Consider the following 27,276-nt stretch of genomic DNA (forward strand, 5'->3'; position numbering starts at 1 on the left):
AAGATTGTATGCACATGGAACATGCAGAAACACTGACTAAGCAGTGAATGTATATTCTGCTAGACTGCTCAGGGCGGAGGGGTGATTCATTCAGCCTCCAGGTCCTCCACGCTGATGAGGGGTGACAAGCTGCAGACCTTCCCTCCCTCTCTTTAGCCATCCTCTCTCCTCCTCTCTGCCCTCTCAGCTCTCTTCCACTGTACCGCTTCTCATCTTTATTATTTCATTTTCTGTCTTTCTGTTAATTTACAGTGTTTTGTTGTATTTTACTGGTCTTGCCTCCCTTCCCTTTCTACTTACATCCCTCTTGATTGCTCCCTGTTCAAGTCTATCTGATTCAAGCTGACAAAAAGCATAATTTTTCTTTCATTTTGTACATTGTTCATTTTGTAAATCTCACCAGGTAGTCATCTGGCCTGATGCCAAACAGTTCTCTGAAGTAGCGGAAGGCCACAGGAGCATATGTTTTAAAGCGGAAGTCTGGGAAATGGTGGGCTGGAGTGAGGTTGCTTCCTTCACTAAAGTACAGAAAGATATCAGAGCACATAACATGAGAAGACAGTAATGGAATTCATGTTAAGAAAAACATATCAGCAACATGCATTAATATTGTATAATCCATATGTGCAACATACTACATTTACAACATGTTTTTTATGTGTTTAGCTGCAGTAGAGACCTGGGGAAGAAGATGCTCTCCACCACGTAGAAGTCCTGCATCAACACGTCTCTCTCAGGCTTAGAGCTCAGGTTGCCCACTGTGTAACCGATGCCCAGCTGGATGGCACCTTTCAAGGCAGAGGATGTGGTCTGTGGAGAGAGTGGGGCAAGGGGAGGTGTGGGGAGGGAGATATTTACCTCTCCTTTAACCCTCAGAGTCGGGGCAGATGACTTTTAGAGAGAAAAAAACATTCATTGTGGTTTTACTATTTAAAGGCACTATGTGGAATTTTCAGAAAATCTGTCTTATTAATGACATCAATGGACCATCATGTTATTATTATGTTCATGTGTCATCGTGTTGATCCATGATACAAACTAGCTTGCCGTTTGCAAATAATTTAATCAGCAAACGTAATTATAATAATAATAATAATGCATTAAATTTTTATAGAGCTTTTAAAAGGTACCTAAAGTTGCTTAACATAACAGAAATTAGACACACACAAACACAAAATGCAGAAGAAAACAGAACTAAACAGAGATGAGAGATTCAAGTTCAGGTCTTGTAAGCTGACGCAAACAATGTCAGATCAATGCATGTAGATAAATCATAGATAGGCAAACCGAGTCCAGAGAGGCTGTTATAGGCAGCTGAGAAAGGCGGGAAGGTCTCCCTTTTTAAGTTATGCAACAATCTGTTCACACATTGGCGATACAAAGTAATTAACACAGTCATTTTATACACATCTTACACAAAGGATCTTTTAAAAAGCTTTTAAAATGCAAAATAAATCAGCTCTTTGTTCTGTTTTTTGGGAATCTTGATACGTTTACAACAGGGATGGGAAACTTAAATGCTGGAGGGGGCCACAATTTTCATCGACACTACCACAGGGCCACATATAGGACCGTGCACTTAACCAGATATGATGAAACTGCAATTTTAAATATGTTACTTAACATATTTCATGCTCAAATACATGAGTATAAATAGGAATACAAAAAGCTTGAAGCAAATAAAAAATAACCACTTACTGTGATTTCTTTTTTTTCAGTGCAAGAACAGCAGACCAACATTAATGCAAGAAGTAATTTTGTGCATTTCTACACTGCACTTTTAAGATTTCATGCTCAAATGCATGTAGTTGTACTGAAGACCACTTCAAGTGAGGGTGCGGGCCGTATGCGGCCCCCGGGCCTCCAGTTGCCCATCCCTGATTTAGAACCAGAGGACATATAACAGCCCGGGCCAATGCGGGCTACAGTACCTTCTTGTAAGTAGTTTCTCCTGATGCATCCACTCCTCTGTGGCCAATCTTCTTTCCCTGACCAGGCTGGCCTGAGGATGAGGGCATCTGGCGAGACAGAGAGGGAGAGAGACCTGCATTATAGGGACACCTGTTCATTAAAATGTATTATTTAAATATTAAAGACTGGAGAGTGACACAGCAATAATGCATGAGAGTGATTCCAAGCTTTGATGCTTTGAATTGAGCAGACCAGGTGTTCGTTTTTCAAAATGCCCACTTCTCCTCTGTTCCAAAGATCTAATCTGATTTAGAAACTGTCCTAATGGGAGAAGCTGCAGTGGATATTTCAGATCTCAAATCTTGTGACGTAAATATTTCTGTTGCTGTTATAAGTGATGTTTATAGAGCTTTTAAGCTATATTAAACATTCTCAACAGATTCAGATGAAACAACTTGTGCAAAAATTCAAATGATACCTTAGTACAGTGGAGTAGCTGAAGTGGCAGATGGATGGGATTTACTAAATTAGGATAATGTGAGCCAAATTGTCTAGAAGAGTACTAAAGTGATATTTAAATAGGGCTACCAATACCAATAGGGCTGGGACTTTAACGTGTTAATTAAGATTAATTCATTACCCAAAACTTAATGCGTTAAAAAATTGAAGCATTTTAATCGCACTTATTTTAGCACCGCGGAACGTTTCTCACTGGATGAGTTTCAGGCGGACCGATTATACTGGAGCACCAACTAGCGTTCATGAGTTCAGACAACAACAAACCACAGTGAACATGAAGGAAGAAGCTGATGAGACTGCTTTGGTTGGCCCCGTGGATGATGGGACATTTTGTTACTAAAAACCAACGGATGGAAGCGTCGATAAGAGCATGGTTGTGTTGCTATGCAACAAGGAATTCACATATCACCGAAGCACATCGAGCCTCAAGTATCACCTCAATGCAAAACATATAGCAGCTAGCGGCTAGTGTGGTAGCTAGCGTGGATTGTGTTTTACTGAAAAAAACAAAGTATTATAGTTTACAGAAGGTCTACCTACCTATAGGCTACCTGAATTTATGAAATGTATATTTCTAAATATGCTATTACTACACTTAACGGAAAAAATTGCAATTAATTAATTAGATTTTTTTTTTTTTTAAATCGAGTCCCGGCCCTAATTTAAATAATTCTGGTAATGAAAATGATGTACCACAAATATTAGTTGACACAAATATTAATTGACCCAGATATTAATCGCCTCAGATCAAACCTTTTTGGGGTAATTGTATCAATAGTGTCTATCGGCTAAAACCAAAGAACTAAATTTTATTTATTTGCAGGATCAAACAGGAACTAAAAAGAGAAGTGATGCAGATGATCACAGGGACAGATGGCAGCTCACCTCTGTGATGAAAGCTTTCCTCGCAGCAGCATCTGAGACAGAGAGAAATAAAAAAAAAAAAGGAGAGAGACAGAGATGACTGTGTTAGTCGCTCTGAGACAGAGAGGCTCCATTACTCAGCATCATTAGTGCATTCTGTGACAAAGATGAATACCAAAGGGTGGACACAGCCATCCAACATTATGTAATAACAGTGTCACAAGTAGAGGCCCGTCAGTGAGACAAACTGCAGGAAAGAATAACATCAGCTACAAGGGCACCAACTAGGGCTGCATGATTATGGCCAAAATGATAATCATGATTATTTTTGATTAATATTGTAATCACAATCATTAATCACGATTACTCATCATGTTAGGGAAAACATCTGTATTTTTATTGTGCTACTTTTAAACAAACAATAGGAACAGTTTCAGTGTGTGTACAGAGTGTCTGGTGCTTGTTGTAAACAAACAGAGATCGCTAAGTGAACACCTCTTGCAGCAGCAGCACATACACACTGTACTGCTACAGAGCTAACTGTTAGCCTGTTAGCAATTTGCAGACTGGACCCTAAGGGGTTGACATCACCTCCTTCTCTGCAGCTGGGAGAGACTGCTGTAGGAGGACTGTGTGTAGAAGTGAACACCTCCTGCAGCAGCAGCACATACACACTGTACTGCTACAGGGCTAATTTATCGCACGACATTGTCTTTTGTGTTTACATGCATGTTTGTTTACATTAGAACAATTTAGGCAACATGATTCCAGAAAAACAGCAGCGTTTTCCCTTCAGCAACAAGAATTGGATTCCTGTTGAAACATAGTGGTAACAGAAAGTGGCAACTTGCTCATATGTTGTAAATTGCACTTTTTCCAACCATTGAGGAACTGGATAAGCAGTATATTTTTTGCCTATGAAAGGAATTAATTCATTCCCTTGCTAAATGTTTAACATTAATTCCATTTTTATTATTGTTAAGAAGCACAAGAGTCCATTTTTTTTTTAAAGTAATATATTGTCTCATATAAATGTACCCCTCTGCCTGCATTTTCTTTTCTATTTTCATTTTGCTGTGTTGTGGACGTTTCTGGGCATCACCCTTTGAGCATGAAGCTACGAAAATAGCCGACACAGCATCAAAAAATTATAAATATAGAGGGTTGAAACACCGTGCAGACAAAACAAGAGAATCTGGGGATTGCTTTCAAGATAAATGTTGTGTTTACAAACATTACTTAACAGTTCCTGCATTGTATGCCTTTAAATTTAAACTAATGTGAAAAAAACAGTCTAGCAGTTTTAGTGTAAATCGACTGTTTATTTGAGTCAGAGTAAACTACACACTCTCACTCTTTAGAGGCTTTACAACCCTAATATTATCTAGGCTGAGATGTGTTTCACAAAGGGACTAAAAAAAAGCAAACAGCACACATTACAAATGGCAATCCAACAAATCTCAGAAGTACAGCAGTCTTACATCTGTTATGGCGTGATTATTCTAATAACAGGATGTAAGCAGTAGAAAAAGGAGGACTGTTTTCAGCATGAAGGCCTGAAATAGATGAATAATTATAGATATATAACACACACAACGCATAATAATGGAGACGAGGCTCAGGAGGACAGGATAGAGAGAACAGAAAATGAAAGAAAGAGACAGAAAAGGGCTTCAGACAGAACAAGAGTGAGGGTGATTAATTCACTTTGTTATTTTCACATTAAATATCACACTCAGCCAACCAGATGGGGGAATTTACAGAGAAACATCAGATATGTTTACAACAGTCTGACTGTTGAGGACACAAATATCAGAGATGGGATAAAGTAATCCTAATTGGTACTAAATACTTTCTTTTATTTCACTTAAATGACAAAATAGGCTTTTTTTGTGTTCAGGGCAGACTTTCTGACTTACTATAGTTGGAAAGACACATGTGTTATTAATAAAATTAACAAAGACTCTGTTTTAGTTGAATGTCCTAGTAAGGGATGCGAATTTTGAAGCAAAATTTGGAAATGTCGCATTGAAGAAAATGCACATTACAGACATTTCCCTCAACTGGTTTAGAGGGAATAAACAAAGCTGCATAAACCTTTGGTCAGAACATGGCAGAGTGATGTATCGCTGTAGGCTACTCAGCCAGTTAACAGTAGAAGCAGTAGAGAAAAAACAACAAGTCTTCAGGAACTGTTTCAATTGACAACTTATAAGATATAAATGTTCTTTCAGGTCAGCTTGTCATAACTGGCAGAGCAGAAACAGCTTGTCAGTCATGCGAATTAATGTTCGATATGTCAGGACCTTCGGAGAAAGTGTTTCCATCTCTGTTTAGGACGGTGGCCCTGAAGTGCAAATCACAACGGCAAATCAGAAAACACAGCGGCAAATCAGAAAACACAACAACAAATCAGAAAACACAACAACAAATCAAAAAACACAACAGCAAATCAAAAAACACAACGACAAATCAGAAAACACAACGACAAATCAGAAAACACAACAACAAATCCAAAAACACAACAACAAAACAGAAAACACTGTGTTTTCTGATTTACCGTTGTGATTTGCACTTCAGGGCCACCATAGTTTAGTGTATTAACTATTTTTCAAACTAGTCAAAAACCACCTCAAGTCAACCTAAAAACTTTTATCGAATTTTAGTGTTTCCATCAAGCTTTATTCATGGGAATCTTCAAAATGCACAGAGAAATTTGTTGATGGAAACATGACTACTGAGCCAGCAAGCAAAATATCAGAACCCTGAATCATTCATCATCATTTTATTATTTTCACTATTATTTACTGTGATTTTTTTCTACTGTGCCATAAAAAAACATTTCAAAATGTCAGAAGCTGCAATGATTAGTCAATCAACAGAAAAAAAAATCGTAATAAAAAATCGTCATTTTTAAACCAAAAGTGACCATGAAATGTATATAGTCCTTGCTTTTATCTGTTTTAAATAATATCAAACTGGATGTCTTTAGGTTTGGGGAGGAAAAAACAAGACATTTAAAGATATCATGCTGACATTTTTCCCTATTGTCTGACATTTTTTTGACAAAGCAATTTGAGGAAACAATTGGCACATCAATAGATAATGAAAATAATTGTTAGCTGCAACCCTTATAGTCTCCCATTGCTTCTGTGAAAAAGATTTTCGCACTTGCAGTCAATTGGCTTTGATTGGCTGCTTTGCTGTTTCTGAAAGCTGACTGTTATGTGTGAGCAAGTACTTTTCTGTGTGTAAGTATGTGTGGGTGCATGGCAGAATAGTAATGAGTCTACACAGACTCCCAATAAGCAACTCCACTCAGCCAGCAAGCACAATACCAGGACCCTGGAATTGATATAGCTCGGCTAAATTGTGTTATTAGCTACGCTTGTGCCTCTCCTACTATGACATATCAAAATGTCTGCTGCAAAAAGGGGTCAAAAATAAGGATGACAGGATATGTAACGCTCTAGCTCCAACCTCCAACATAAATGAATTGGTCTTTCTCACCGGCTGAGACACTTACAGCTAACCTATATAACCCAGTGTCAGTCAGGAGTGGGACGGCATCTTCACTCTGTGATTGAAGCTGAATTGATAGCGAGCCTCTATGGTCTCTATGTCTGCCTGCCTCTCGTGGACGCCCATGTGACTGAGCCACAGAATAGCCTGTTCGCCACCCCTCCTCCTGCTCTGTCTCTATCTCCCTCCCTCTGTCACACATGCAAACATTTGCACCAGCATGAGCAAGCCAAAGCGTGCCAATGCAGAACCCGGCAACGCTCCCAAGCTGAAACATCCAGGGAATAAAATTTGAGAGAAAAAAAAAACTGCTGGTGAAGGAATGTTTGCAATGCAGATAATTAAAGAGGAGGCTCCCGTGTTTTTTTTACCGTCCCATGCTATTTATGTGTGTCCGTAGGTCCAAGTGTGTGAAAGCATGTGATTGGCTGGCATTTCTCTTCTGTCATTTCCAAATGCCTGTTCCCTGTGTGTGCATGAATTTGTGTATGTTCTGTATCTCACTGCAGTCATATCTCTCCCTTTTCTGCATGCCTGCACCTGTTAAGACTGCCCTCACAGTGTGTGAGCATGCATGCATAGGTATGTGAGTGTGACTGCTAGCAGGGACTAAAGGTTTTGGGGGGGACATTTTAACTTAAATGTATCAATCTTGTGCACTTCACAGCTAAACACAAACAGCAAACACCTCACAAAACATTTTTCACAGTCGGGAGATACCGTGACATAGAATCTTTATGCCCCCTGGAGAATACGTTTTTTCAATAAAAAGCCCAAATTTGGTGCCTCCCACACATTCTAATGCCACTATTACATCATGTACACTGATCTTAATCATTGCAGATTTTAATGAATTATTGTAAAGGAGAATATTGGTTCTTCTATGTTTTATTTAAGCCATTTTATTTTGACAGTCTTCCTGCAAATTCTGTGGTGGCTTCTGTTAACACACTGTGCTCTTATTCTGAAAGCAGCATGTGTTTAGCGACAGGAAGTAATTCAGATCGTTATTCACAGTTAAGCTTTTTGTGATTAAAGCAACATTAGTTGTAAGCTAATGTTAGCTTGCGACTAGCAATCGGCGTATGCAGCAGTGTGTTTGGACCTCGGTAAACCAGCTTGGTAAATTCAGTGTGTGTGTAAGTGTGTGAATGCGCACACGTCTTGGAGGAGGACGGAGAGGTGGGGGGCCGGGGGAATGACCCGTGTCTGTGACCCGCCAGTGACTGGCGGGTCACAGACACTCTGCTGAACAGCGGCAACACAGCGCAGTAGAACTTTATATCATGGAAAGTATAAATATGCTTGAAGCAGCTTGAAATATGACTTTAGCACAGTAAATTAGACTGTATTAGGCAGCCACAGTCTAGGTCAGGGATAGGCAACTTAAATGCTGGAGGGGGCCACAATTTTTCATGGACACTACCACAGGGCCACATATAGGACCGTGCACTTAACCAAATATGATGAAACTGCAATTTTAAATATGTTTACAGTGCAGTAACTTAACATATGTCATGTTCAAATGCATGTATAACAGTATAAATAGGAATACAAAAGGTTTGAAGCAAATAAAAAATAACCACTTACTGTGATTTTACCACTTACTGTGATTTTACTTTTTTTTCAGTGCAAGAACAGCAGACCAACATTAATTGTGTAGGGCTCACAGCTACTCCAGAAGATTCATTTGGATTAAAGACTGAATGCAGTGATTATTATTGTCAACAAATTCTCTCCATGCTTCAAGATGGAGGTCGTTCTTTGTCCCCCTCCAAACAAAGACAAACGACCCCACCCCCACAGGTATCTGGAGATACCTAAAGGCGTCTCATTGGCTGATACCAACAGGAAATACAACTTCCAGGTTGAGACACAAAAGTGTCCTGCAGCCACCCCTTCTCTCGCTCTTCTCTTCTCAACTCCCTGAGGAACAGCACGCCTGCTGTCCTGGTCTGATCTTCCAGGAGGAAGATCAGACATCCCCCTCTGTCTCCAGCTCTAAGGGAGGCCGGTGAGGTCCAAACCAAGCTTGGGCCCACCACCACGCTTCTAAGTTTCCTGCCTGTGATCTATCCTGGACATAATCACAGAGACCCTCACCAAGCTTCTGGAGCCAACAGCAAACAACGCTACAACCACTAAAACCAAACCAGGAACCAGATTCTTCCTCAAAGGGAGTGCTGCTTTCCCCTTTCAACTCTGGACTCTGTGGTACAGTACTGGGCAGTTAGTAAGCAAGAACAAGTTTGTTAAGCTTTAATCAATGGTGTTGATCTGTTGTGTGTTTAAGTATATTTGTTGGGATATTTTGTGTAGTTAGATCATTTGAAGTTGTATGATTAATGTTGCTCTACATATCTCAAGTTGTACATGTAAACTAACTATAACTCATTTGACTTGCTCACACACTAATCCACATGAAATATACTTTTAATCTGGCTTCCAACAACACATAGACCTTCAAGACCGCATGGTCTATTGTTCTTCAAGAACAAAAGGGCTTCCGCCATTTTGATTTATTTAAATGACCACCTTTCGGTAGCCATTTTGTTACACATTTTTTTCTCACTCACATTTCCACTGTAAATAGTCTTTTAGATTAGTTATTGTGTGTTCTGTTTGCTTTGTTTTATTTAGAATAAATATGTTTTTGGATTAATATGCTTCTCCCTTTAATGTTGCACATGAATGAGTGATTTGCTAACCTCTGCTATGGAAAGAACTCAAAATTCCTTCAACCGTTACTAAATATTAATAAGGTAATTTGATTATAATTATATTCATAATTAATAATCAATGTTCCAAATTGATAATTTGTTAACTTTATGAGACTGATTAACTATGATTTGCTATCTTTTCCTATTCCTAAGTGAATAGGTGGTGCCCCTGAGTAACTTTAATTCATTTAAAGTATTAAATATAAATTTAGTCAATTTCTGATAGCAAAATTGATCTAAATTAGCTTTACCTCTAAATATTTTGGTACCCCTAATGGAGGCAATGTGTATCTGAACCAGATACCCCTACAATTGCAAGAAGTAATTCTGTGCATTTTTATACTGCACAACTAAGATTTCATGCTCAAATGCATGTAGTTGTACTGATGGCCACTGTAAGTGAGGATGCGGGCCGTATGCGGCCCCCGGTCCTCCAGTTGCCCATCCCTGGTCTAGGTCATTGAAGGGGAACTGCATGTGTGTGCGCGCATCGGGGCGGAACTCCGCCACACGCAATACAGAGAGCAGACGAGAATTGTACACGTCAAACATGTAGAGACAGAAATGACATGCCGTTGTGTAAATAAAATAACATAAGGCTATTTAGTTTGTTTAATAAAATGACAAGATATAGACCTGTTCTATAGGAAAGGTAACCTTAAATGACTTCTGTTGTGATTTGGAGCTCTATAGAAAATAAAATAAACTTGATCGTCAAGGGGGGTGGGGGGTACCATTGGGGGGGCAGGGCGCCCCCCTTATATACAGTAATGGTAGGGGAAACACTGTTATTTATGAGCCATATCGCACAGCTCTACCTTAACATGATCTTTGTGGATTGTCGTAGTATATTGTAATTCAGGGGCTCCCAAACTTTGCCATGCCAAGAAGGACCCATATAGCATTAGCCTCTGGCGGGGACCCCTCTGTTGCATGTTTTTAAAAAATGTTTTATTATGTATACATTATGATGGAAAGTATCAAAAATCACGCTATTATAATATATTTTCCTTATTTTGATTACTAATTAATAACCAGTCATTCTTCTGTTATAAACATTCCTTGTCATCAACAGTGATATTACTGGGAAAGAAACATATTTTCTTTTAGAATTTTTCTCTTTTGTTAGGCCTTTTTATTCATTCCATTCAGACATATTAAAAAAACATACATCAAAATTTCCGCGACCCCCCTGATGCCCCTTTGAAAAACAGTGTTCTAATATCCCTGTCCTCAGCAGCATAAAGTAAAACACGGACAGGAACACTGTAAATTAAATTATAGGAGGACAAAGATGGATCATGAAAGGAGAGATGTGTGTGAACGCTCTCGCGAGGCAGAACTACATTTAAACTTCAGCCACTTCATTTATGTTTGTGCCAGACTGAAATGTAATCACAAGAAAACAATTGTAAGTGACAAACCCCTTAATGCCCCTTCTGCCATTTCTACAGCACGATAGTTACGGAATTTCCCTTCGGGGATGAATAAAGTAATCTATCTATCTAGTAATAAGAACAGAACTAGAGAGACAAAGATAATGAGAGTGTATCACAGCGAAAAGAGAAAAAGGAGTTATGATAGGATAGAGAACAGGGGAGTTCATAAGGTATAGAGTGCTTCTGTTCATTATATTTCATGATTGCTTTCCTGTAAACAGTGTGAAAACTATCTTCAGAAATATGCCTCTAGGAGTCTGACGTGATAATATATTATCAGTGTTTATATCCCTCCATTTAGCTTAACAGGTACCCTAGTGATTTCATCCTTAAAGAGGCTTCAGAATGAGGACACAAGGAAAAGTAGGTCCTGCTCCAGCGTCGTGCTGCAGCAGCAGTCTGTAGAGTTCTTCAGGGGATGGAATAACAAATAGACCCATATAAATAAATAGCTCCTAGCTGAGACTGTTGCCTAGCCCGGCTGCTATGTGCTGGTTTAATGGCACGCTCCTCTTTACACCCTCCTCTTTAGGAGAGAAGTCCATTACCAGCTGGGAGGTGAAGCAAAACACAGGCTTATTTATATCATATTCACACACAAACCCCGTAGTTGAGGCAGTATATATATATATATATATATATATATATATATTACGGCCGGGACTCGATTAAAAAAATTAATCTAATAAATTAGAGGCTTTGTAATTAAATAATCGAAATTAATCGCATTTTAACCGCATATAAATATTTGACCTGAGAACAGTGAGAAGTGGGGTTTTTTCACATGGATTTTTAGTATACCATTGAATAATGACTGAATACATAAGCTTAAGCAACAAAAATATTGTTTATTTTTGTTCAAGTCCAACAGACCAGTGCAATTTTTTCCATTGAGTGTAGCAATAGCATATTTAGAAATATAGTACATTTCATAAATTCAGGTAGCCTATAGGTAGGTAGACCTTCTGTAAACTAGAATACTTTGGTTATTTAAGTAAAACACAATCCACGCTAGCCACCACACTAACCGCTAGCTGCTATATGTTTTGCATTGAGATGATACTTGAGGCTCGATGTGCTGCGGTGGTATGTGAATTCCTTGTTGCATAGCAACACAACCATACTCTTATTGACGCTTCCATCCTTTCAAAATGTCCCATCATCCACGGGGCCAACCAAAGCGGTCTCATCGGCTTCTTCGTACATGTTCACTGTGGTTTGTTGTTGTCTGAACTCATGAATGCTAGTTGGTGCTCCAGTATAATCGGTCCGCCTGAAACTCATCCAGTGAGTGATTAAAATGCGTCAATTTTTTAAAAGTCCCGGCCCTAATATATATATATATATATATATATATATATATATATGGTCACATGTTCAACCACGTCTGACGCGCTCATGTGGGATCGTTGTCACAGCTCAATCTCTAGTTGTTGCCATTTCACATAAAAAAATTAATACGATCACTGCTAAACCACATAATTATACCAGATTCTGTATATTTGCTTTTCATCTGTTCATTAAAATTGTCACCACAGTTTAAACAAAATAGCCAGGTGACTTAAGCTTCAATTAATACACACAAAATTAAAAAGGCAGGTGCAAAACAAAACAATGCTGATGCCAATATCGGATTGGGATGCCCTAAAAACTTTATCTTAATGAGTGTGATTTTGCATGACATAGCAGAGCACGGCAAGCTTTTGAGTGCATACACCTAGGGGTGTGCCATAGCGTATCGTTCATGATACCGGTATATTTTTTTCATGAGTAAAAAAAAAAGCATATCGGGATATTGGCAACATTTCTTCTTCTTGGCGTAGTGACGTAAGAGTTTCCCATTAATTACCTAGACTGTGGTGGCCCACCAGAGTCTCATGTGCTGTGCTAAAGTCACATTTTCAGGCTACTGAAGGTATATTTACACAATTCATATTATTCAATTATTTTGCGTTGTGTTGCCGTTGCTCAGCAGACTGTCAAAATAAGATGCCTTAAATAAATCCTACTAGAACCCTTATTCTCCTTTATAGTTATTAATTGAAATATGCAATGATAAGATCAGTGTATATGATGGAATAGTGGCATTAGAATGTGTGAGAGGCACCAAATTTGGGCTTTTATGAAAACAAATTCTCCAGGGGAGGAATGGACCCCATAGATGGTCATTTTTAATTATTTGCCAATACTCAAGAGACAAAAGTAAAAAGTGTTGTATTTGGCAACTGTTGAGACTTACACCACACTTAAGATTCATGAATGGTTTTCATTTTTTATTTATTTATACAGACTAAAAATAATATTTTCTATATATTTTTCATTATTTTGTAATATTGTGAAGAATATTGTTATCGCAAAAATACCCTGAAATATTGTGATATTCTTTTAGGGCCATATCGTCCAGCCCTACATACACCTTTGTAAGATTGCAAAACAAAACCCTGAATTATTTTTGATTTGACGAAATGAGAACTTGGACTGAGTTGTAAAGATTCAACTATTTTTTTTTATCTGAAGTTTTACAAATTAGGCAAACTAGCTAAATAAAACATGCATACAATATTAGATCAGTTTATTAGATGTGTGTCAAGTATACAGGAATTTAATATAAAGGAGTTTTCTTATGATTTGTATATTTGGTCTCACACCTGTTTATGGAATTTGATATTCTGCCTAGAATAGAATCTGATGTGATTATTGTTGTTAGTCATAATTTAGTCTATGTAAATGGATCAAAGCACTATTTTGTTGTACATATTTTCCAGTATTCTGTGATGATGATGTTTTGCAAGTTTATCAGCAGTCAGACATGGCATGGCATCTCCTGTAAATTTAATTTTGGGATTAGGGCAAAGAATAGATGAATAATCAGTACAGTTTCCTCTGTCTATATGGTATGAGATCACTGAATACTGAGAAGAGTTTATTAAAAAAAAGAGCCAATCAATCTTACAGTGAGGATTACATAGTAAATTCCTATAGCCTTAGTAAATGATGAAGATGGCCATAGCCCATGTGCATATGTAAGTATGGTAAACAATACAGTCGGCACAATATGTTCTGCTTCCACACTATTTAGTAACACCTATGGCCCTGTTTCTGCTCAAGCGCAGGCTCGTAATAACAGTGTTACTGTACATGAAGTAAGTTCTCTGCAACACTAATGCAGACATTTTAAGACACACTTCTTTACTGATTCCTGTCTGAACTTGTTTCACAATGTGCAGGTGCAGATCTCAGAAGTGATTATTTAAAAAACAAAGATCACAAGCCAAACCCTGATAGGTTCTGTTTTCTTTTTTCTTTCTTTTTACCTTCATAAAACCTTAACTTGACTGTGTCACTTGTCAACTGCGACTCTGAGCTGTTATATACATGGCTGTTATACACCATGGAAACAAGGCAGAAAAACTGTTTGTGCACAAGAATGTGTGTGAGTTTGAAGGTGTATATATTTTAGGGATGGGCATCGATTTTCCAATATTCTATTAGTCATTAAATCATAAAAAATTGAATAGTTCATCATATCTGGAAAAAAAAAAGTTGTATTACTGGTGCCTTGTATTACTGGTGGGCAGCGGAGCATTTGATGATACACAGTGTGGCAGGCTAGAGTTTTCCACGGCAGGACAAGTTAGTCCCCAGAGGGATTTAAAGACTCTGGAGGTAACGTATGGTTTTCACCGTCGCTAACTGTGCACAACGTCAGCAGATGAAAGCAGCATGGCTAATTATGCACAGAGTCTCTGCTGATCATAAACATAGTGATTGTGAAGTAACCGGCATGGCTAACTGTGCACAGAGTGTCTGGTGCTTGTTGTAAACAAACGGAGATCACTAAGTGAACACCTCCTGCAGCTACCTCAAGCCTCAAGTTGCTAAATTTAGCAACAAAGTTGGGAACACTGCTCCGCCGGTGGGGGGGGTGGGGGTTGTCATCGAATATTAATTGATTATTACCCCATGATTATCGAATAGTAGTTTTGCCTGAAATGCACATCCCTAATATATATGTCACCCTGCTAATATCTGTTACAGTTTTTACAAAATCATTGGCTGTCTACAGCACATCGTAATTTCTACTTATATATATATATTAATATATATATATATAATTAAAAGTGAATCTGCTCTGGTGTCATGTTTATACACCTTCAAACACACACACATACTAGTGCACACAGTTTGCCTTGTTTCCATGGTGCCCCTATTGAGGTCAACCAGCATTTTTATGACTAACGCACGTGTGCCTGGAATCAACAGACAGATGCTGCCTTCACATGTCCTTTCATGCTGCTGTTAAATAGGGTATTAGCACAGCTACACTGCAATACAGTGAGGATACAACCTACAGATACACATGCATACAGACCACAGTTATTGACCCACTCATTAATATAAACTCTTTCAACAAAGATCTAAGTGCAATTCATTTAAAACAGATAATGACTTGGGTGTGTCACTCACTTGTTCACATAACACACAGTAGGCAGCTGTCCTCCTAACAGCAATGTCTGACAATGTCTCAATACAGGGACTCCCGGGGATGAGCTAAGAGGCAGTCTTTGACACAATTGTTTTTTCTCTGAGCAGAGGCTCAGTGATGATCGATTGGGGTGTTAATTTTTAATTCCATAACAAAGCAGGGGTTGCTTATCGTGTCAAATTGTGTCCGACCTGACTTAAAAGAAGCAGAAATCTATAACTCTGTCAAATTTTAAAGAGCAGGAAAATTAACATGGCAGCCTGCTCAATACAAAGAAGGGTAAAATACAGTCATCTCTTGTGTCAGTGTTTTGCCTGGTGAACAGTGCAGTGGGATTGTAATATCATCTTGGACAACAGCACGAGGATGAGACGAGTGTCGGAGGAGTTTTGTGCAGGATGCTGCTGAAGTTCAGTCGGACAGAGCCGCCTGGAGGACCTCCTTTTTTTAGAATATGTTAATTTATGGTTAACCTCAGCCTAATTCACTTCACACAGGAGGGTTATGCAACAGTGATGGCTGCTGTTTAGACCAAGGTAAGGCAAACTGATTCCTGAATCTGTGTCATCAGGCCATTCCACCCCTGAGCCCTTGATCTCAATAGCCAGCAGCTGGCTGTTTTCAGCTTAACCCCCCCATGTATGTACAAATTATCTGCCTTTCTGTTCAACTCTTGGAAAGAAATCCAATGAGCACATTGTCACACTATTCTTCTCTGACCACCCTTAATGTGATTAAAGTCAAAGGCACACCTGTGCAGATGGCACACAGCGATCAAAAACATGGATAAAGTGTTTATGTGTCACGGTATCCTGGTTTCTCTCCGAGTAATCCAGGCCAACACAACCTGCAGCAGAGCTTCTCCATATTCCTGTAACTCGGACATGATGTTAGCGTGCATAAACACATTAACAGGTCACTCCAACAGCCCGGCACTAATGCACACGCAAACATACAAACATAATCGAATTTTAATCGTGATCACAATTTTGGCCGCCACGATTAAATTAACCTGATCGTCGGCGATATTTCCATTTTAAAATGCGGCTCTCCTGCATATCTAATCAATCACTTTCTACACCAGTAGTCCACCAACCACCAGGGGGCGGGGCCGTTTTTCTCCTATGAAAAAAGCCTGGTTGCTGATTGGATAAAACACTAAGCAGGATGTGATGTAGAACTCGACGCCACAACAACACGCGCCATTTGTAAAAGCTGGCGAAGCAGTGTTGCCAACTTAGCAACTTAGTTGCTATATTTAGCGACTTTTCAGACCCCCTTAGTGACTATTTTTCAAAAAAGCGACTGGCGACAAGTCGCTAAGCGATTACACTACGATAAAAAAAACCATACGTCACCTCCAGAGTCTAGTAAATCCCTCAGGGTCCCTTGTTGTAATGGAGACACGCAGAGTGAGTGGACATCTGAGAGGGCGTGGCCTGAGATTTCCCAGCAGCCACTCTTTACCTTAAAGGAAAAACGGCTATAATGATCTCATAAGTGGCGTCTGTGAACTCAAAATGACGGAAATCCGTCGTAGCGACGGATAACTTTAATCAATGTAGGTATGAAAGTGGTGGAGGAGGACTATCGCTGCTTGGCCAAGTCCTGACAGAATATTATGAGCAGCATTTTGATAGTAGCTGTTTTTTTTACACACAACGCAGGGACACAAACACGTGCATACACCTCCAGAAGTCAATGCAGGAGCAATTCCTGACAATCAGCTATGCAGACGTCTACCCGTGTGTTTGTGGGAATGTGATGCCGGCCCACAGCGTGAGTCAACATGTAGTCTGAGTCAGTACAAATACACATCAGGAGAACTCTTGTAGTAATATTCACAGTTAACATTTTCTCCTGAACACCAAGCTAGTGGGATGCAATGTTGTATACTACCCCTGGACTGACATGTCACAAGTGTGTGTGTCCTACAGTACAGTCCCTCTGGGAGGTCATGTTGCTCCTGAAGAAACTGGCAGCACCCTGGGCAAAGCTAAAAACAGCTGTCCTCACAGCAAAATCACACACACACACACACACACACACACACACACACACACACAAACTTTTATGCAATTTCAGTATGTTTTTCATTACTGAGCTCCCAGATCAGAACTGAGCTTAATGATCCTCGCTGATCCTGAAAAATGCAGTCAGCAGAGAGAAAAAAGGTCCTTCTATGGAGGAGAGGAGAGGAGAGGAGAGGAGAGGAGAGGAGACAGGGTAGGGAGTCATGGGAGAGGATTATACAAATAAACAGGGTGGTGATGAGCCTGACTCCTGTGTGCTGCTGTTAGTGCTGAGAGCAGCATCTTCTGCCACTGGTGACTCAGTGGAGGGTAATCTGCTCTAACTACAGAGGCAGCACAGTTGCACAACAGTGTGGCTAACTGCTCATACCTGTACCAGAACAATCCACACATACATCTGCAGATGTAGTGTGACATCTGGAGCTCAATGGAGAGCTGACACCCGTGCTTAAAATGGAAGTTTTGTGCCACTAAGGAAGGCAATATAAATCTGAACGCACACAGCAATCTGTTTTGCCAACACATTCACCATGCATTTGTATAAAAAACCCCCGTCTATTTTAAATACTTTTCCAGTTTGTGATGTCACAGTTACATGGTTGTGTTGCGGCCAAATTGTAACATGTTCTGCTCTGAAATCCCACCAGTGTGTGATTATTGCTTTCCTTGCACTGCAGGGGGAAATACTTTCTTCATTCTCCTCTAGGCTCTCTCCACAGACAAATATCTGGTTCCTCCATGTTTTCACATTGTGGTGGCAGCTTGGAGAAGAAGCTTCATTTTCTATATAGTTTGAGCTTGATCAGCAGCTGCACGCTGTGTTATTTGCTGCATTGTGTTTAACAAAAGGCCAAGGCTGCTGTCTGCCTATCATTTTTTTCTGTGGGTATTCATTGGGGCCTACAGTAGCTGTGAAAAGGATTTCTCCTTGAAACCACAGGCAGTGCAGGCTCACGCTGTGCATAAGGGATAAAGGCAGCTTTCTGTGGCAGATGACAGAGTTCACCTTGCTGAGTAACCGACCGTATACCGAAGGCCTCAACGCAACAGCAGTGCCATATCATTTGCACTTTATGTGTTCATTCAGATGGCCTGCAGAGGTGTTTTTTGTGGTGTACTGTAGCATGTCTAAGTGCCGGGTGCATACGGGGCATGCTGGGATAAATGCAACACATTCCTCATACCTTAACAACAGAATAGGTCACTTGCCACTGACCCTGGCAAAATAATATATGAGATGACCATATTTTGCAGAAAAAAATAGAATTGTGGAAAAATGATCATTCCCTATATCACAAATCTTACAATTACAAAATCAGCCAAAATAATTGCAATGATATATTTTCCTCAATCATGCAGCCCTATTGTGCAAATTTGCACAATCCTTCCCTATAAGCACAAAAGAGAGAAGTCTACTGGTTACATGTAAACTGTGCCTTACTTATACATAGTGGGGCAGCATAGCTCAATATATCATAATAATCGTTCATCTTTTGATCAACGCACCAAATTTGGCAGATGTGTTGATAATTATATTAGGATCAAAACTGGATATTGGTCCATCACAAATTCAGACCCTGGTTGCCATGGCAGCCATTTTTAAAAATGTCAACTGTACTTGCAAGTGCAACAGTTAAAAACACCTCCCGCCCCATTGTATAGGGAATTGAAGAAACAGTAAATGCCTCATAAAAGTGGTGTACATCATCTGAAAGCTGTGAACCTGAAGATTAATTTGAGATGCAGCTCAGCACTGTGAATCTAATAAACCTATTAAGGTTTATTTATTTATTTTATTTTGGTTGAGAATATTAATATTTTTCTTTCTGAAGTCCATATTCATGCTCAACTATGTCCCATAAGTTGTTGCAGCAATTTTGTGGTTAAAGTTGATTCCATGTGTTACACACATTTGTTGCTGAAATAGGCATTCTTCTAATATCAAGAATGTATAAAAATGATCAAAAACCCTTCAGAATATTACATCAATACACCAAGAGCTTTGGAACAACACAAAAATCCATGCTGTGATTTGGCTTCAAACATGTTAATCATTCTGGAGATTTCTGTATTTTCAATGATTGGATAGCATAATTTCTGTTGTTAGTAGTGCTGAGAAACCATCAGCCCCACGGCAACCAGGCTCTGAATTTATGATGGCCCAAAAAACAGTTTTGTTCCCAATATATCTATCAACACGTCTGTCAATTTTCGTTCTTTTATCACAAAATGAACATTTTTATGATATATTTAACATCTTCTGAAAGCCCTCCATGATGCTGTGACTATCCTAGAGGTCACAGTAGCTCATTTTATACAGTGAGGTCAAGATTCAAGAAATTCCCTCATGGGCTCTTAAGGGAACTGACATCATCCAACATGAATTAAAGTGGGCTCACTGGAACCACAAGGATCTCGGCTTTCCACTGATAGCCAATTTGTGTAATTCAAAGCCTGTTTAGGGAGCCCAGTATGCACAAATATTCAAATAGAGTTGGGAAAAAAGAAAATGTTAATGCACGAGAAAAATGATGTGGTTTTTGCCTTAAACTGCATGTTATCAGCATAAAGTATACGTGTCTGTAAAGAGGAGACTTGTTGGAACCCAGAGAGCCCATTCGTTGAGATAGCATGATGCCAGAGGTCAAATGACCAAATCGTCATGCTAAATTACCCTTGCAAAAAAAAAGTAGCATCACTTTGCAGCCTAATTAAGTCAACTACCAATGGATTCCTTAACCTTCTAGTTTCATTAGATATATATGATGTGAAAATTAAAGCCTGCTACAGCCCCGTGAGCCCGCCGGCTGGCCGATGAGCCAGTACCACGGGCGGAACATCAGAATGCCAAGGTGTTCGATTTATTACTGCAACATGCAGAGGCTATCTCAATATTTTATTGTATTTTCTTTAATTTTTTTATTGTTTTACGTTGTCATAAAATATATTTTCACTTGAACTTTTATGTTATTAATATTTGTGGTGTTGGAAACATGTAAATAGCAGCTTGGAGGCGGCCCAGGTTCTATCTACTTAACAACAACTGGCCGCAATTTTCCAAAATGGCCTCCATGGTCAGATTGCGAATATGCGATGGCCCAATATCCAGTCTTTTTCTAAATATATTAAGCTATATATGTACCAAATTTGGTACTTTTATCACAAAATGAACAACAGGTTAGCTATGCCGCCCCACTAATACATCCACGTCAGTATGCCTATTTAATAAATAACATGCACTACAGTACGTTGAGAGTGCATCAGAAACTAGGTGCTTAAAGCTGCAGTAGTAAATCTTCCAGAGAGACAAATCGGACCAAACAGAGCAGTAAATCTGACACAGAAACTTTTTTGTGATCTAGTCCCACATGGATTACATTTGAAAATGAGTTAATCATTTTAATCAATTTTGCAAAAAGCTTTTCTGGGGCTTATCTCAGCCTCCACTGGGCGAGAAGCAGGGTACACACAGTACAGGTCACCAGTCCATCACAGGATTGACAGAGACAGACATGACAATAACTGCAGGCAATTTAGAGTTTCCACTTCACCTAACATGCATGTTATAGGACTGTGGACGATAACCAAAATAAACACAGGGTAAACATGCAAACACATAGAGGCTCCAGCTGCCTAGATCAGTGGTTCGCAATGAATGTTATATTCAGTAGACTATTCAATTTCATGATCCTAAAAACCCAGAGTGTCCCCCATACCAGGATGTCGACCCAACCTGTCATATGCCACCTGGCATGACCTGTCACTTGAAAACTCAAAGATGGAGTCATGGTTGAAGCGTAGCAGTAATAGTTTTAAATGGTTATATGCTCACCGTTTTTATAAGTTTGAATCACTACATTTTAGTGATGAGAAATATTTGCAATACATTTAGTCATGGATTATTAACATTTAAAATGTTAGAAATAGGTTGTTTTTTTAATGTTTGAATTTTGTATGTATTTATCAGTTCCAAAGTTTAATAAATCAGACACTGATGGCACAGCGCTCTGTTTTTAAGTTGTTGTTTTTTTCAACCAAAAATGCTTTGCCCTGGTTAGGGGGTATTTTCCATTACTGGAAAATGGTTGAGAACCACTGGCCTAGATAACCAGGACAGAAGCTAACCTGTCTATGTGTCATGTTGAACTAGTCCCTCAGCAGCTCCAAGGTTTCAGCACTAGCTGGGCAAACAAACAGGTTTACTACTACTGCAGTGAAAATTCATTCTAATTTTGCTCTGTACCAGACTAGAGTGAGATGAGTTTGACAGCTTCATGCTCCTGGTGCTGATTATGAAATAATAATAGCCTGCACAGTGGGCACGGTGACTCTCTTAATTGATAACAGCAGGGTCTTTGCCTTAAAAACCCCTCTGAGAGAAGCCAGAGCAGAACGACACTGCAGTCATGTGAGCCAGAGCCTCATCCACTGGCAAATATTACCTTTTTGAGCTGCAAAGTCACCACAACCGAAGAATTCTTTAAATGTGTCTCCTCCCTAGAGTTGTCAAAAGTATGGATACTCAAAAAAGTATCGATACTAAAACGTTGTATCCGGATACGATACTCATTTTCAAAAGTATCGATACCCCCTCCCTCTCTCTGCCTGCACACACACACACAGCAGCAGGCCCCTCCCCCTCAATGTGACGTGCACAAGCAGTACTTCAAACTTTGCGAAACATCTTAAGGACCGACACCTTTTACAGCCTTTACAGTGACTTTCGACAGGATAGTGTCGTTTCAAACTGACCTGATATTGTGGCCGGCGGCCCGCATTAATGTTGGCCGTGTTATTATTAGCCATTAGCCGCAGCTAGCAATTACAGGCTGACGTCATGTCAATGATTATAAGCAACGTAAATAAATAAATAAATCAGCCATATTACGTTAATTGACACAGTGTCAGTATACATAAGCATAGACTTAATACATTTACATAAATATTGGTGACTGAAGTGTTATTTTCTCTCTTGAAGTCCCAGAATGAAGCAGAGAAAAGTCGACCTGCAACCAAACAGCAACACACACAGCCTACTCTACCTCTTTTTTATCAAGCCTTGCTAATATTGTGCACAGCATACAACCTCAAAATATTGTTCTAATTGCAGGGTTTCCTGCAGACCTTATTTAGCCAGGCGCCCCGCCCGGCCTGAAATCTGTAGCGCCCGGGCTAGAATGTCTGGCAAAAAAAAAAGAAACGCAACGCATGCAAGCGACACGGCAGCGCTTAAGAATTAATCTACCAGCACACAGATAGATTTGTGTTATAATGAATTAATGTTGATTCTTTAGTGCTGCGCTGTCTGCCTGCAGTGCATTCTGCGCCATATCTCTCTCTCTCACACACACACACACTCACACACGCCAATTGCGGCCTTCATGACGATATTTTGTGGCCCCCACCTGTCATGATGTTCATGTCATCATGAAAGACATAAATATTGAGCGCAAAATGAAAGGCAAATGCTACTGGACAGTTTATTATCTGCAGTATTGTTTGTAAACTATATTTTGTATGCTGGCGTAGACAGTCTGGCCTTAATTTTCTGTTAGAAAAACTGCAGCTACTCCATAGAGTTTTTTAATCCTCTTTCATTGGTTCACACATGAACAAGGTACAGGACTTGCTGTGGTGAGGTCTCACACAAATAAAACTCTGTGTGCGGGATCACGCATCACAACATGGCGACCAGTCCGGAGCCATAAAAACGTACATTATACAGCAAATAATAATAATCAACCTATGCAAATAACTTGTACTCACGCACAACGACCACTAATTGATAACAGGCAGTTATGATTAGGCTCAGTTTGACTCTGCCGTAACCAACGAGCATGTGCGGCAGCAGCGGCGCACTTAACTGGTAGCTTTTCCTCCGGAACTGTTCGTCGTTCATTCGGGTCTACTCGGGACCACTCGGGTCTTTCCGGTGACGTTCGGCGACGTCCCGAACAGGGCAGAGCAGGGAAGTTCAATAGTACCTTACTCGGGAAGTTTGCACATTAAATCATTTATATATAAAACTTAATCATTACATGTATGTTATATTAGTAATATTTATATTATAATGATAACAATAATAACACAACATTAACATATTTGTATTTATTATCATTATAAAAATCTGTCTCTTGTTGCCTTTCTGTATACGTTTTGTGAGAACAAGTATATACATACATCTGGCAGCAAGAAGTAGGCAGGAGAAGCCTTTTTCAGAAGAACCGTTCATGTTCTTTAATATTCCATTCATGTTCAGGACAGTTCACATTCAGAAGAAGCCATTGAAGTTAAATAACTGTTAGTAATGGCATTTGAGACGTTTGGAAAGTTTTTTTTTTGTGGAATACCAGATACTGCCTCCAGCGCCCCCCAGGTAATTTCCAGTTTGAGACCCCTGCTTTAAAGAATGCAATGTTGCACTTATGAAAAGTATTTCATTTGATTTATGATTATACAGTCTATGTAAGCTTGAAATTGTGTCTCCAAGAGAGTAATGGCTAGAGTGGAGTGTCCCATTTTAAGACTTGTTACACAATAATTAAAATGCTTCAATTACTGTTTACGACGATGTGATCGGTGATCGGAAATATCGGATCGGCAGATACTGATTTCAGTAAGATCGGAGATCGGAACCCAAAATCCTGATCGGAGCATCCCTAGTCTGTTTCTGTTTTCAGAATTTTCTGTTTGCTTTGTGTGCCAAGGGTTCCCAAACTTATTAGGCCATGACCCCAAAAATAAACAGTTCGTGTTTTCCATCATCATGTTTGTGGGTTTATTGTTAAGCAACTTCTCTCATATTTTGAGAGCCAAAAATAAAAATTGATTAAGCATATTCTCTTTAATATTGAGGGCCAAAATAATTGAACAAAGTAATTAATTAATCCTTTTTTTTTTTTTGCCGAGAACGGTTCTCGGTTGAACCCCCCCCCCCCCGGCCAAAGTTTTTTCCTGCAGGAAACCCTGAATTGTAATTGTTATTACAGACCTGAAGCTTGTTATCATAGTTGCAGTTTCTTTTTGCACAACTGTTTTTCATTATAAATATTTAACCTGTGGTTCTGTTAATTTTAACATGTTGCATTTTTCTTGTTAATAAAAATATTTCTGTTAAATTTAGGGGTCTTTGTTTTTATCCTGGTGGTATCGAAAATGGTATTGAGTATCGAATATTTTCCTGAGTATCGGTATCGAGTTGAAAATTTTAGTATCATGACAACCCTACTCCTCCCTGTCTGTTTCTCCATCTCCAGCATTTACTCTTCCCCCCCTTGACTCATCTCCCCAACAGCTATCATTCAGAAAATGAAAAACCCTGGCAAAGCACACAAGGCCAGTCAGACAGGAGTTTAAAATAGCTACTGTAGCACACATCCCCCACACGCAGGCAAAATCAGCATAAGACGTAACAGAACTGCGTCATCATCTACGTTAAATAATATGACATCAAATAACCTGGCGGAGGGTCAACGTCCTATATAAACCTTGTGCATTGGCCAGTGGGATGCAAAGTGATACTGGCATGCGCAGCCACAAAAGGAGAGAGAGAGAGAGAGAGAGAGAGAGAGACCTTGTACAATGAACAGGGAGGAAGCAAAGACGGTAAATTCCACAGGAGGCAACCACCTTTTGTGCCTCTGTCAGCAATGCTGACAGGCCTTGCCTGAATGAGAGCACAGAGAAAAACACATAGGAGGGAAGACTGATGGATAGTGACAAATGAGTGACTGAGCAAAGAGAGGAGAGGAGAGGAGAGGAGAGGAGAGGAGAGGAGAGGACCAATATGAGGAGAAAAGAAAAGTGAGAGTAATGGTGTTGTGCTGCTGACAGGAGACTACAGGGGCAGAGTCAAGCTTCCTGAGGATGAGGAGCTTTGAATGGGACTAAATGCTCAGACAGATATTTAACAGCCAGCTGTGACACCCACCCACAGCGTTGTATTCACACATTCAGAGCAGCTGAGCCGAACAACGCAGCCTACAATTACACATACGCAAGATCTGACGTTAACAAAGCTCTCAGGTTGAGCACTTTGATGTGTTTCGTGAACATATACCATCTCTAGGAGCCAATGAGAATCAAGCAAGACCTCTTCAGCTGACATCTCCAATGATTCCTATTGATAACAGCCAATGCCAGACTGCTATCTCGCTGCAGTAGAAATGAACACAATCCCTCGGTTAAGCACATATTAGCTGAATGCTCTTTAATGGACTATGCCTTTAAGGCCATTCACTGGCAGATGTTGCATGGGAGTCACAGTGTGATACTAACCTACCCCTCCCTGCTGCAAGGCTTATCAACCCTGACTTAACCCTACAAAAAGATTTGTACTACAGGAGGAGACACACACACGAACACACACACACAAAGTGTAGGTTCACCTTTACTGTGCTGATGAACTCAAACAGTGACAGAGTCTGTGATAGAGCAGTGCACTGTCTGATAATATCACTCGCTTGGAGATGATGTGTTCGCACATTCATTGTCGTTAAAATAGTTCATAGCTCTGACAATATGCTACAAGTCAGCCTTAAAAATGTGATAATTGACTCTCTGATTAAAAATGTGATAAAAAAGAACAGAGTTTAGGTAAGTTTCACCTCCATTAGCCAGGCAATCCCAGACTTGAGCCTTGCACAATTTAAACTGTGTAATTCATACAATAATGCTAATGAAATATGCTAATTTTCAGGTTCATACTTGTATTTTGTATTTGTATTTTGTGTTTTTTACAAAATTACAGGCTATAATGTTGAAAAAACAATAATAAGAATAAGCATAATAAGTCCCTTTCAAGCTCCCATGTTTCAGGTAAAATCTTGGCTGCTTTGCTCAAAAATGTACTCATTGAAACATGCCTGTAAAAAAAAAAATCAATGAAGCAAATTACAGACATGTAGCAGCATGTAGATTTACTCTGCTGCAGCACATTTGACTTGGAAGAAGAAAAGCTTGTTGTTAGTTTACACTGGATGACTTGTTTTCAGGTTTCAGATGTTAAAAACAAAAAGCTTCGACAATCAACAGTGTCTTTCAGTCCTCTACTCTATCTAGTGTAATCACACTACAAATTGCATCATAAAGACTCATCCGCTTCTATAAACCGGAGCCTAAATACATTTGGTCGGGTAGCAAGGTTATTATAGTTAACGAAAACTCACTAAATAACGAAAATTAGAATCGAAAAAACATTTTCGTTAACTGAAATAAAAACAAAAACAAGTTTTAAAAAAAAAAAAACAATAACTGAAACTGTATTGTGTGGTTACAAAACTGACTAAACTAACTAAAATTATAGTGAATATGACCTTAGTTTTCATCTTTATCAACTTTTTTCATACATAATCCAGTGTTTCTATTAGAAAGAGGATTCTGTTAGTGAATCTGCAGGAACACATGGTAAATATGTTTTCTGAGACTGGGGTGTCTACACTCCAACCAAAATTCAAACACCCTGTAAGAGTTAATAAACTTATTGGGACTAAGATGAATAAACCAAAGGAAATAAAGGCAAATTTATTATGACCTCTTTGAATCTCGCACCCAACACATAGCCCATTACAAAAAAACTAAAGCTAACACTAAAACTAAATAAAAACTAAAGCATTTTCAAAAAATAAAAACTAAACTAAAACTAGCAAACTCATTATGAAAACTAATTAAAACTAACTGAATTTGAAAACAAAAAATCACAACGAAAATTAAAACTAAGACTAATAAAAAATCCCAAACTATTATAATAATGCATAATAATGCATCTGTCCGATCTGCATGTG

General features: G+C 39.2%; 1 protein-coding gene across 2 annotated transcripts in view; it reads right to left on the bottom strand.

The window, feature by feature from the left end:
- Positions 1-27,276, bottom strand: part of pip5k1ca (phosphatidylinositol-4-phosphate 5-kinase, type I, gamma a) — a 90,088-nt gene that overhangs the window by 59,119 nt on the left and 3,693 nt on the right. For both annotated transcript variants that reach the window (XM_059340470.1, XM_059340469.1), the window contains exons 2-5: positions 3,316-3,347; positions 1,932-2,018; positions 680-810; positions 401-518 (exon numbers count right to left, since the gene is read on the bottom strand). In XM_059340470.1, coding sequence (XP_059196453.1) covers positions 401-518; positions 680-810; positions 1,932-2,018; positions 3,316-3,347 — 368 coding nt within the window. The remainder of the gene's footprint in view (positions 1-400; positions 519-679; positions 811-1,931; positions 2,019-3,315; positions 3,348-27,276) is intronic.

Source organism: Centropristis striata, chromosome 9, assembly GCF_030273125.1.
Source record: "Centropristis striata isolate RG_2023a ecotype Rhode Island chromosome 9, C.striata_1.0, whole genome shotgun sequence".
In the NCBI taxonomy this organism is placed as follows: domain Eukaryota; kingdom Metazoa; phylum Chordata; class Actinopteri; order Perciformes; family Serranidae; genus Centropristis; species Centropristis striata.